The 13027-nt window shown below is 36.3% G+C and overlaps 2 protein-coding genes across 3 annotated transcripts in view; one reads left to right on the top strand and one right to left on the bottom strand.

The window, feature by feature from the left end:
• The window catches only part of LOC148950527 (ras GTPase-activating-like protein IQGAP3), a 171841-nt gene that overhangs the window by 128021 nt on the left and 30793 nt on the right, over positions 1-13027 (bottom strand). The window lies entirely within an intron of this gene.
• Positions 1-13027, top strand: part of LOC148950528 (uncharacterized) — a 49730-nt gene that overhangs the window by 5733 nt on the left and 30970 nt on the right. Inside the window, exons 3-5 of the mRNA XM_089092456.1 lie at positions 1885-2036; positions 6731-6973; positions 10432-10757. Of these exons, the coding sequence (XP_088948582.1) occupies positions 1885-2036; positions 6731-6973; positions 10432-10757 (721 nt within the window). The remainder of the gene's footprint in view (positions 1-1884; positions 2037-6730; positions 6974-10431; positions 10758-13027) is intronic.

Consider the following 13027-nt stretch of genomic DNA (forward strand, 5'->3'; position numbering starts at 1 on the left):
AAGTTAGAACATACAACAACGTAGCAATGTGGTCAAACGAAAATATAAATTACCAGAATTAGTAAAAATAATTCCTAAATAGCTGACCCCGTGAAAATGAAGTAATTATACTTAAATATTGAATAAAGAAGTACATTAACGTAGAGAATCCAATAAGACTTAAAAGTAAATAATTATCGATTTTCCATACAATTTATTCATTTTAGGCACCTTTTTGAATTTACCCCCCCCCCCTCTCCAAAAAAATCCCGTATCCGTTCCTATTATGAGACTTTTGATATATGCATTTTTACCATTTTAATTAGGCTTGGTAACGATATACTTTCTGAATTCCGCTTTTTGCTTGAAATATCTATTGGATTATTTCCTTTCTTTTCTAATTTAATTTTACATCTTTTTTCATAGGACGTTTAGACGGAAATAAAAGAAGCAAATGATTTGTCAAAGAAGATTCTTCCCTCAAAGTAGACATTTTAAAAACATATTTATGAAATCAAAAAGAGGTAGGCCGCAGGCTTGTGAACACAGATAATAAAATGAGGACAAAAGCGACAATTGAAAAACAGGACAAATATGAAGAAAACACAAATAAAACAACATAAACTTGTGACATATATTATGGCAATTATACATCATAATGTATTGTGCATAAGCTTCCTTTAGTCATAATTTTGAGAACAAAACATCCAGGAATTTGGCAGATAGCTAAATATTTGTGCGTGCAGAAAGTCTTAAGGACTTTAACAGACAGAAACCAAGGCATTGGGCGGGAGCTTCTATGGACCCTGCAGGACACTGGAAATGAGAGGAAATTTCTTTAATATATTTTGGGATATTGCAAGTACTTTCTTTCATGGTTAGTCCGTTGTTCCACATTGGAAAATTTTTAGTCGTCTTTAGATTCAAGGTTAAGTAGTGCCGTTCTCAATCGGGGGCTAATTACTGCTTCATACTTAGCGAAACAGGATGTTTCGACATTCGTCCTCGCTTCTCATGCTTTTAAGAATCGCATTCTATAACTTTTCATTCTGTGGGATGGTTAAATAAAAAAAAAACAAGCTTTTTCAACTGAAAGTAAGGAGCAATATTAAAACTTACAACGAACATAAGTTATTTTGACTATGAGGGGGTTTCCCAGTCCTCAATGCCTCGCTCTTAACGCTAAAGTTGATTTGAGGGTCTAGCCATCCTCAAAGACATTGTTATTAAATATTTCGACTATACTGAACAAAGTGCCTATCTCAAATTTTGATCGGAAGTCTTTGAGGGGATGGGCGTGGAAGCGGGGTTAGCTGTCCTCAAATATTTGTGTTTACTTAAAAAGCACACTAGAACTTTCGATTACCGATCAAATGAGCCCCCCTATACTAATCTTCTAGGAGAACTGGTTTGACACGATCACCCCTAAGAAAAACAAAAACAAACTAAAAATAATAATAATAATCATAAAATAAACACGCATTCGTGATCTTGCATCTGGCAAAAAATGAAAAATTTCCCATTTTTGTATATAGGAGCTCAAAACCTCTACAGTAAGGTTCCCGGATATGCTGAATATGACAATGCAATTTTCATTAAGATCACTTGATATTTTGGGGGCGTTTCCCCCCTTTTTCAAAATTTGAACAAATTTTATCGGGCTCGTAAATGTTGATGGGTAACTTGTAAACTTGATTAATTTTATATATTCTGAATAAGCATGAAAATTCGATTCTTTCGATGTATTCTTTGTTGCTAAGACACTGTTTCTCAGAGTTTCGGTTACTATTGAGTTGCACCGGTCCTTACGCTTCGTTACCACGAACTGTTTGATAGTTGATCGGTACTAAATTTAGACAATCATAATTATCCGAACTTAATCGTAAGAAAGGTTTTCTTTTTCAGGAGTCCCTGGTTTTGACATCCCTGATCCTATTGACATTCCGGATGCAAATCCTGATGTAGGCGGTACAAATCTCAAATTAAGCGAAAGCAAGCTGTACGGTTTGAGTCAGCTGTCAGTAAAGCATGTTAAAGTCGATCTGGTTGCAATGAAGGTAAATATGCGGATTGTCTTGCTGTTTTTACATACAAAAACATTTTGTGATTTATAATCTAACATCCTGAGCGAAGATTAAGATACTAGAAAGCATTGGCAATGCCAGTTGTTAAGTATGATTCTGAAGCATGGGGGCTTCGAAATTTGAAGACATACTATATACTTTCCAGCGGAATTGCCCACGGCTAGTGCTTGGTACTCTTTTGAGCGAGTACTTATCAAACGAGAGGTTGCGCGAAAACTATAGTAAAATTCCACTTTCTAGGTCTAATGAAAGAAAAGTTAAGATAGTTAGGACATGTTTTATCAATAAATATGATAATTGGTAATCAGAAGTTCCCAAAAAGTTTGGTTTTGACTATTCAGCTAGAATCAAATGAAAAGCAGGACGTCCTTGATTGGTGTGGATATACGGCTTCAGGAAATATTTAAAGGAAGGAAATTAACTGATAAAGGCTGGAAGAATGAAACCCTAATAGGTTGGGGAGGAGTAAAGGCAGCTGTGTAGGTCTCAGGCAGGCTAGTCCTTCAATGAGTTGCTGCCATTCGTAGTAGAAAAGACAAAAATACAGGAATTGGAATGTGACCTCTCTAGTATCAAAACACCTGGGTTTGGAAAAAAACAAACATCCAATACATTGTAAAACCCAAATTACTAGTTGAAGAAGAACTGGAGTGCATTAAGAAATATAGTTTTCTTTGTTGTTTTCGACACCACTGTAGTTCACTTAACATACAAAAAAAAAAACTGGTCACTAAATAGCCTTTGCTTTCACCGGTCTAAAGCTGAAGCCTCAGTGAAGACTGGTTATACTCAAACAAACCTACAATACATATTATTCTGAGAGCTGACCAAAAAAAAACCTATAGCCAATTTATTCAATATATGTTAGACTGGAGTCACACGAAACGAGACTAATCTAGATGGTGGTGAGCGAGAGGACTAATGTTAGACAGTACCTTATAATTACAAGATTAGGCTATACGCTATGCCAACACTAAGAGACAAGCAAAGTTGTTGATTATATTAAAATGGTAGACGCGAACCAACCCAAGAAAATTCGATCCAAACCTCCATAAATCCCGAGTAATCCCAGGAAAAATTCAATCGACGAAAATATAAACTCAATGCATTAAGACTCAGTTCATACGAAAATATTACAACAAGTTCAAGATAGCTGTTGAACTTAAACTTGCAGCTAGACCAGGTGTTTTCCACCTTACCTGGTATCCGAAATTCAGATGTTCCTTGGGAATTTGTTTAATCATTAGCTCTCCAGACGAACGGTGGCTGAGACTGCACACACATCACTGGCCCCCACCAGAGGCGAAAGGATTGACAACCATATTCTCTATCAAACTATGTGCATATTACTTTAAAATTTGGAAAGCAGGTTCAAATACTGTATAGAAAACAACAAGCACACACAAATATTTCTGGAGGGAGAGAGAATACCGAAAAAATTGCCTGAGTGGTTGGCTAGAGTTGAAAAAGGGCGTTGGTTTGGTCTTTTTATAGGAAGGGGATGAATAACACCAGAAACAAAGTGCAGTTTAAGCATACTTCTACGCGAACTTTAAGGAATTACTGCGCGTATTAATAAAATTAACTACTTTCGCATGAGCGACAGACACGTGCGCAGAAGTTGATGGCGTTCAACATCTTCCCTATGAAACTCTGAGCTTTCTTATAAATTGTCCCTTGCATGGGCGCCCATTAGGGGGGGGGGCGCCAGCCCCCCTCTGGCTAAATGATGGTGTCATATATTTGTATGAATTTAAAAAACTTCACACAGAATAAGTTTTCAAAGAAAAGTAAAGAGCTCTATTAATCCAAAAATGGGCAGAAATAAAGTCAAATAGCCTAATCTTCCAAGCTTAAAACTACCACAAACCACTATCAACAATTAAATGAAATTCAAAACGAACCGAAATAAGAATAAATAGCTGAGTCAAAGTCAAAACAAGCCAAACTTACCATGAGTCGGGCTGACACCCCCAATGCCTTCTCAAGACCATAAAATAACTTAGGCTTTACTGAAAAAAAAAAGACCGTGGATTGTCGGTTTAGCATACCTATGCTGATATTTATTCCTTAAAATAAAAAATGGGTAAAAAAAAGTGAAAAATGGGTTTGAGTTTCATTTATTTATTGATAGTGATTTGTGGTAGTTTTACGCTTGGATGATTACTTAACTTCATTTCTGCCCTTTTTTTGCTTAATGGAACTCTTTAGTTTTCTCTGAAAAGCTAATTTTGTGGAATTTTTTGTTTGATGAGTTTCTGTTCGTTTTTTTTATTGACAAAGTCACTTTCATGAACAAAAAAATATTTTATGTCTTTTCGGTTTTTTTTCCATAACAGTCCATAGTTTTGGCATAATTGTGGGGAATTGACATGCCCAATATCCCTAAGACATAGTTGCTGGACCGTTCTACTATGTTGAACAGAATAGTTGTCTCAAAATTTTGACTAGACGTGTTTGGGAAATAAATATCCTTGAGAGACGGGCTGATTACCCTCCAATCTCTTTTTACTCTTAGAAAGGACCCCAGAACGTTTAATTTTGAATCGAATTAGCTCTTTAAATGTTTCAATGATATTTCTAGCTATAATAGAGTGGTGCTACCTATGATATTATATGCCTTTTTGAAAACGTGCATGCATAGAGTTTTTTTTTTTTTTGTTTAATTGGAACGCCCCCTAAACACTTCCTATAAGTTTTACTTTAATACTCTTAGCGTCATCAGTTACAGCAACTGTAGTTGTAGTTCTAAAAGTATACACATAGTTCCTTCTGGCTAATTCAAAATCCCCCACAACTTACTCTTAAGGATTCAACTTAATAATATAAGTTGTTCTTAAGATATTGCTTTGTCACCTTTTTGAAAGTTTACATGCTCATAGTTTGTTTAGATTTAGTTCAACGTCCGCCTAAATATTTCTTATATTTGATTAATGAAGACATTGTTATATTATCTTTGGACTATTGGCTACAAAATTGCTGTCTCACAATTTCGATTGAATATATTTGGGGAAAAGAGGATATCAGGGAGAGGGGGGGGGCTATTTTCTCTCTATCACGCCTGACTTTTAAACTGGAACTAGAAGTATGCATTTCCAATCAAATGAACCTCCTCTAAAGTTAACAAGACCACCTCTTCATAAAAACCTTACATCCCCCTGGGGCATAACTTAAAACCCTTATCCCCATACCTTGGGGGGGTGGTGTCAACCCCAAAGACCATGTTATGAGATCTATCGGATGCATTGGGGGAAAATATGACGTGGGGGGCATAGCTGCCCTCCGATAAATTTGACTCTTAAAAATGGCTCTTCAATTTCAAAATTCCAATCCAATTAGCCCCCTCAAAAGTTTATACAGCCACCGTTTCCATAAAAACCTTTTAATGCCCTCGGGGAACACCTTACAACCCTTGCACTGAGGACTGTGAGGGGGTTCTTATCCTAAAAGACATAATTTCTGGACTTTAGAACTACGTCAAACAAAATAATTCTCGAAATTTTGACTGGAAGTGTTTAGGGAAATGATGGGTGTGGGGGGAGGTTACCCTCCAATCACTTGCATATTAAAGAAGGCACTAGCCCTTTTAATTACAAACCGACTGAGCCCTTTTCGAAGTTTCTACGACAACAAATGGCCGTCTTAAAATTTCTATCAGATGCGTTTCGGGAAAACACGACGTGTGTGTGTGGGCGGGGGGAGGGAATTTCCCTTCCGATCACTTTGACTCTTAAAAAGAGCACTATAACTTCTGATTACAAATCCAATGAGCCCCCTTTGAAGTTTATACGAACACCATTTCTATAAAGACCTTACATGCCCCCAGGGCGTAACTTACAACTCCTGACCTGGGGGCTATATGGGGGCGGGGGGGGGGGGTGTTATCCTCAAAGACATAATTCCTAGACCTTTCAACTACACTGAACAAAATGGCTATCGCAAAAATTGTGATTGAATGTGTTTGGGGAAATGATTGGTGTGGGGGGGGGGGCTGGATGACCTTCAATCCCTTTTGACTGTTAAAAAGGTCAGCAGAACTTCTGATTACCAATCAAATGAGTCCCCTCTGAGGTTTATACGACCACCCTTTCTTTAAAAACTTTATATCCCCACAGGGCATAACTTACAACCCTTGCTCTGAGGGTTCAGAGTCATAATTTCTGGACCTTTAAACTACACTGAATAAAATGGCTATTTCAAAATATTGATTGGATGTGTTTGGGGAAGTGATTGACGTGGGGGAGGGGGAGCTGGTTGCTCTCCATGAGCTCTTTTGAAGTTCTTATGACATTTCTTTCTATAAGAAACCCTGATCTAAAAATAAATATTGTATTATGCCCACATGGCTTTTTACTTAGGCAGCGCCATCGCGCTGCCTATGATATTTTGTCTTGAGATTGCAATTACACAGCACTGGAAGTGCCGATTAGACAAGGTAAGCCCCCACCTCTAAAATTCAGCCAATGGGCACCCATGATCCCTTATTTGCAATTTTCATGAGAATTTTTTGTTCCTTTTTTAAATTTAAGAAAGAATCCTGATACCAACGCATTTTTGATTTTCAGTTAGTTCTAACATCAATGTCACATGAAAATAAAGCAAGTTGACAATGTGAGTGGGCAGTATCTAACACTTTTATTAAGTTTAAACATTTTTATATTTTTTAGTTGGAAATTGGGCTATCGTTTCCTGAGCTTTTAATGCAAGGCCGATACAGGATTAGCTCTTGGCTTTCATCATCTTTGGGACCATACAATTTAACAATCAAAGAAGCTACAATGGAAGGATCAACAGCCCTTTCTGTGGATTCAGAAGGAAAAATTAAAGTTGATGAAGTATTCTTGGATCTAAAATTTAAGGATTTCAATATGAACTTCGAGAACCTTGGATTTTTTGGAAGCATAATACAAGTAAATTTAATTTTTCCATATATAGGTTACTATGGTATACCAGACAAATACATTAAAGTGATTAGTGCTATGTGCAAGAATAACACTGCTGCGGTTAAGGTAGGAAATGAGGTTAGCAGCTGGTTTTGTACTAAATCGGGAGTTAAGCAGGGTTGTGTTCTATCCCCATTTGTATGGATTATTTTAATGGACTTTGTCTTAAGGAGCACAGGAAAGGCAATGGGAGACCACGGAATCAAATCGGGAGAAAAGTCTCCTGGACTTATTATGCTGATGATTTAAGCATCCTAGAGGAAAGTGTGAGCAAAATGAATGAAATTTTAGAGGTTTTGCGAGTTCAGGGTGCTAGAATAGGTTTAAAAATTAATGTTAAGAAGACTTGGGCACTAAGGCTAGGAATCAGTGAAGATGAAAAGGTGACGTTGGGTAACGAAAAGATTGATCAGGTGGGCAGCTTCCCTTACCTTGGTAGTATTATTAGTAAAGACGGTGGGAGCATTGAAGATGCTGAAAGTAGAATAGCCAAGGCTCAGTGTGTTTTTTCACAGTTAAAAAAGTTTGGAATAATGGGAAGATAAGTCTGCAAGCCAAGATTAGAATATTGGAAGGTAGAGTAATCACAGTGGTCAAATGTGGCTCTGAAGCATGGGCGCTCCGAAAAGTGGATGAAGATTCACTACATGTTTTCCAGAGAAATTGCCTCTGGATTGCCAGGGAAATTGTCGGATAGTTCTGGGTACCCGGGTGAATAACCGTATTTCAAGCAGTAGGTTGTACACAAAATGTGGTTTAACCCCGCTTTCTAGGGCTATAATAAAAGAAACATTGAGATGGCTAGGGCATGTTCTGCGGATGAAGGATGACAGATTGCCACAGATTGTTCTTTTCGGCCAACCGTCTAGGGCTAGACGGAAAGCAGATCGTCCTCGCCTGGGGTGGGAGGATGACATAAAGAAAGATTTAAAGGAAATGGAGCTTCCTGGGAGGGTGTAAAAAGGGAGGCTTTGAATAGATTAGGACGGAGGAGGAGCGTGTGTAGCTGTATTGGCCTCAGGTGGCTTGGCGCTGCGGTGAGTTGTTATTAGTAGTAGTAGTATTTCAAATATACAGATTTAGCGTCTTAGGGGAAGGCTTCAATCGTTAATTTGGTTCAGAATTTTAATTAAAACTTCAAATAAATGGAAATTAAAATGGATAAATAGTCGAACTAAGAACAAACAGAAATCATTATGAAGAAAATCTAAAAACTTGGATTTTTGGCGGCATAATACAAAGAAGTTTAGTTTTTTCGTATATCGTCAGTGGGGTATCAAAAGGTCATATCTCCGTAATTGTAAATTTTCAGAAAAGCAAAAAAAAAAATACCTTGCATATTTTTTTTATTTCCCCTCCATAACCGTGAAACAAAAACCTATCAGAAATAAAAAGTATTGTGGTTTTTTTGCTCTCCTGAAAATTTAGAATTATGGAGATACGACCTGTTGATACCTGAATGACGATATACTCCTTCAAAAACACAATTAGCATCTTAAGGGAAAATTTCTATCCTGAATTTGGTTCTAAATGATAAACCTAAAATAAGCATAAATTATCGTTGATGAACCAATGAAAGCTAGAAGGAACAGAAATTAAAATGAGTAATGACTTCAAAATTAAAACATAAATTATGTTTAGTTGTTGCACTAGTATTCTAAATTCGCAAATCAATGCATGATTTATAAATTTAATTTCTATGGGTTCGAAAAAAAGGAAGAAAACATGCATGAAAATATATTACATATTACACTGATGACTAAATTAATGGCAGTTTCAAAATATTCATCCAGTCTTGTGAGGTGTTACAGGGGTTTCTAGGGGCGAAAAGGGTAATGGAAGGGTAGGGGCCTTTAGTGATTTTCAGAAGAACCTTTAATTTTTGATCAAAAAGCCCCTCCAAATTTTCTTTGACGGTCCCTTTTTTACAAAGTGGCCAGGAAAAATTATGCAAGGGATAAATCGTTCTTTACTTAATTAACGCTCCTTTCTTGACTCTTTTAATTCTCTCTTCCTTCAGTATCTATTTACGATCTCTTTTTATTTCCCTTGTTGTAAACTAATTCAGGCTAACAAGTCATGCGCTTTGGTGCTATTTCTTATAATTCAATAGCGATAATGTGTTAAGTAAAAAATAAACGAGTTGGACTTCAATCTCAAAATTAGAATCTTGAAGCACAATATTAAGCCTACGTCAACGCAACAAGCCTATGTTCGTGAGTCCAGATAAAACTTGAATCGAGCCTAAGATCCACCTTTAAAATCACAGAAGTGATTTTTTGGGAATCTGGGATAAACCATGCTGGTGTACCAAACAAAATCAGACAGTATTTCATCCTTGCATAACTTGCGCTGAATATAGTTGAAGCTATATAAAAGGGTTTCACGCTGTTTTCAAAGCGTAAATAAATTTGCACCTCTGAGGTTTTTACTAATACATAACTCTATGTCTCTGGTGTATACATAGCGATGCAGAACGTACCCTTTTGGTATCTATTTCACAGAAATTCACATTTCGATTGCAGTACAAGCCATCTCAAGAGCTGGATTGAGTACTTATACTACCCTTATACTTCTGGTTTACCTTCTGGATTTATACTTCTGGATTGAGTACTTATACTACCCTTATACTTCTGGTTTACCCTTGAACAGTAAGTCGTATACCAAGCAGAAGGAACAATATTTTAGTTGATGACAAGAGTTTCCCTTCCATATTCGCTTAGACAATAAATGTTGTCCAGAGTCACTGTATATAACAGCATAAATATTATACAGTATTGGAAATTGTTATACCCTCCTCCATTAAAGATTTTTGGGACACATCAGTTGCACACCTTTCGTCATGACACCGCCTTCGCGCGTGCGCAATGGCAGATTTTTAGCGCAGTGCGATGGGAATATAGGATACCTGTTGAAGCTGTTGCTTTGACGCTTTGGGAAACTTCCCAAACTGCCCGCTGTGATGTATCCCATTTTTTAACCAAATTGTCCATACTGTATAATATTTATGCTGTGCTGTATATGGCTTTCGAGCAGGTAATAAATCCCTCATAGGCCGCTGAATTTCAAACTTTCGGAGTAAATTCAGCATATCTGGTTTAGTCAGCATTTGTGTTACCCCAAAATAACCGCTATAAGCTCTTTGGGTTAGAATAAGTAGTTGATAAGTTTTCAGGTGTAATTCAATGTCACACAACTATTTTAAAACATAAGATCCAAGAGTTCCATTGATGATCTGTTCGTAAAACGTCGTTAAAATATTATATGGTTTGGCTTCTTTTAGATCAAAGTGAATGTGTCCCAAACGACATAGCCAAAGACCAAAATAATCAAAATTATGTACACAATTTCAAAATACAGCACCTTAACTTCATCACTTAAGGCCAAACTATCCAACCGAAACTAGCTCGTCCTTGTATTTTTAGGCCATATTCAATTCCCTGGTAAGCACCATATTCGACTCCACCAAGCCAATAATACAAGCAGAAATAAGTACACGTGTTCAAGGTCAAGTAAATGAGCAGATGAGAAGCCTCAAAATCCTATTTTACGATTCAGTTTCTCCAGTAGACAAGTTCTTCATTGATACAAGAAACAACATACGAGATGACGGATACGACCCCCTTCCCCTACCTGAATTTTATATACCCCTTTTTGGAGCTGAGGAAGGACACGAGTATAGCGACCCTCTGGAATCCAATGTACTTGCGTTGAAAGAAGGGAAGTTTTTCGGCTTGTCAACAATCCACAGGTAAATCTTCAGACAAAAATATCTTATTACTAGATTACTGCTAGCGGAAACAGGGACAATCTAATCGGCTTATCGTCGAACAGCACATCAGTCTTCATTTTTCCCATAAAAATTACTGTCATAAAAAGTTCCTATGATTACACCCATATGAACAAAGACTAAATGGTTCACGTACATGTTAAGGAAAAAGACCAAAATCTTAAGGCGCGAAAGGATCCCATTATGTTTTCCTTAAAGGATACAAAGGCTTTTCAATAATTATGTTGCAGAGCACCAATACTGCTTTCGCAGCTGGTTTTTTTTTTTTCCTCGTAATCAGTGGTCGGTAGCTCCGACGTGGTAAAAGCATCCCACTGAAGTTTGTAAATTTTCCAGTAATTTTCGAGAAAAATAAAAATTGTTTTTTCCTTACGTTGTAGACGGTAGCAAAACGAAACTATTTTAGCTGAGAAAGTAAATTTTAGGTCGTAATTCTGCAGAACACTAAATTATCCCTCTGAGAACTAAAGAATAAAATTCCGAATCCATCTAGATTTCTTATAAATAATTCTGGAAAAGTCAATCTCAAATGACAAATTCCGATTTTTCGGGTTATTTTCTGAAATTTTGTATGTGATCCCTCTTGTATTTTAATCAGGGTGTACTATGAAAAGTATCTAAGATGACATGAATTTCTCAATATACGAACTTGCTTTGTTCAATAAGAAATGATTCTCAAAGTTGTCATGCATATCTAGCTTTTTTCTAGAAAAGGTAGCATTTTCCCCCTCACAGATCGACAAATGTAGATCTTCTAAGGATTGGAGCTAACATTTTTTTGTCCCAAAACAAAATTCCTTCTGCTACTTTTTCTACTTTGACGTTTCGATTTGGCAAAAACCCTACATTTTGTCAAAGGAAAATGTCCTAGCTTTGAAGCAAAACTTTAAAAAATCAAACAACTTTGAATATTGATAGACTTCACATTATCTTTCCAAAAATCTAAACAAAATTTCAGTATATCTCATACATTTTTGGGAAATAACACCGTCAATCCTGATTTCGAAATATAAAAGTTCCAATTTTTCTTTTAAATTTTCGATTTTGACGCTTATTATATTTTAGAGGTTTAATACCATGAAAACTTAGCAAGAAGACATGCACTCTTCCATATTCCAGAATAGACTGTACACTACGAAACAATTTCTAAATTGATTGCACATCGATTTCTTTGACATCCTATGATCGTCAATGAACTGGAGCTTGCACTGGTTTTCCAGAAATAAAATTTCTCCAGTAACTTTTTCAATTTTGATTTTACGAATTTCCTACATTCTCTCTCTAAGTAAAATGTTCTAGCTTAAAAGGTTAACCATTTAAAAGTTAAATAGCTTTGTGTATTGATACTTCATATTATATCTTCCACAATTTTGAAACAATTTTCAAGTCTCCCATAAATTTTTGGGAAATGATTACAGAAATCCTAACTTCGAAGCAGTAGTTCCATTTTTTAATTTTTTCTAAAATCTATATTTTGATGATAATTCTATTTTAGACGTTTAATTGCCATGAAAAGTAAGCAAGACGATATACACCATTCTATGTCCAAAAAACTGTATACTGATAAGTCATTTTTAAAGTTATCATTGCGCATCGACTTCCTTGATATCCCGGAGGAATCTTTTTTTTTCTAGGCTAGATGGAACTTTTACTTCCAAAGTGAAAAAGCAAATCAAACAACTTTGAACACTAATAGAGCTTCGTATTATCTCTCCGACGAACTAAACAGAAGTTCCATATCTCTCATAATTTTTTAGGGGAAGTAATGCCCAAGATCCTGATTTCGAAATATATGTTCCGTTATTTTTCCCAAAAATTTCGATTTTCATGTTCATTAAATTTTAGACGTCTAGAGCCATGAAAATTGAGCAAGAAGACATGCACTTTTCAATATCTAAAACCAAAGGTTTACATGAACCGTTTCACGGATGGTTATTAACCACTAAGTACACAGTCTCAACACAGATAATAAAAAAAAAGCGGACACAATTTGTCGGACACAAATTTGTCGATTACTCCATACACAAAAAACTTATTTCAGAAGTTCTCGAATTACAAGTCGGCCTTGCAAATAGTAAGTAACAATAATCGTAACGCATTTGCAAACGTGATACGAGAGAATACGCATTTATTACCCATGATATATAGTTGCATGTTCTGTTCTATAACTGCGACCCATGGAAAATAGTTGCTGCAACACTCCACAGGGACATTTCACCGAGGTAATTTCT

This window comes from Artemia sp. Qi Xiang Cuo, chromosome 7 (assembly GCF_049724085.1).
Source record: "Artemia sp. Qi Xiang Cuo chromosome 7, ASM4972408v1, whole genome shotgun sequence".
Taxonomy (NCBI): Eukaryota; Metazoa; Arthropoda; class Branchiopoda; order Anostraca; family Artemiidae; genus Artemia; species Artemia sp. Qi Xiang Cuo.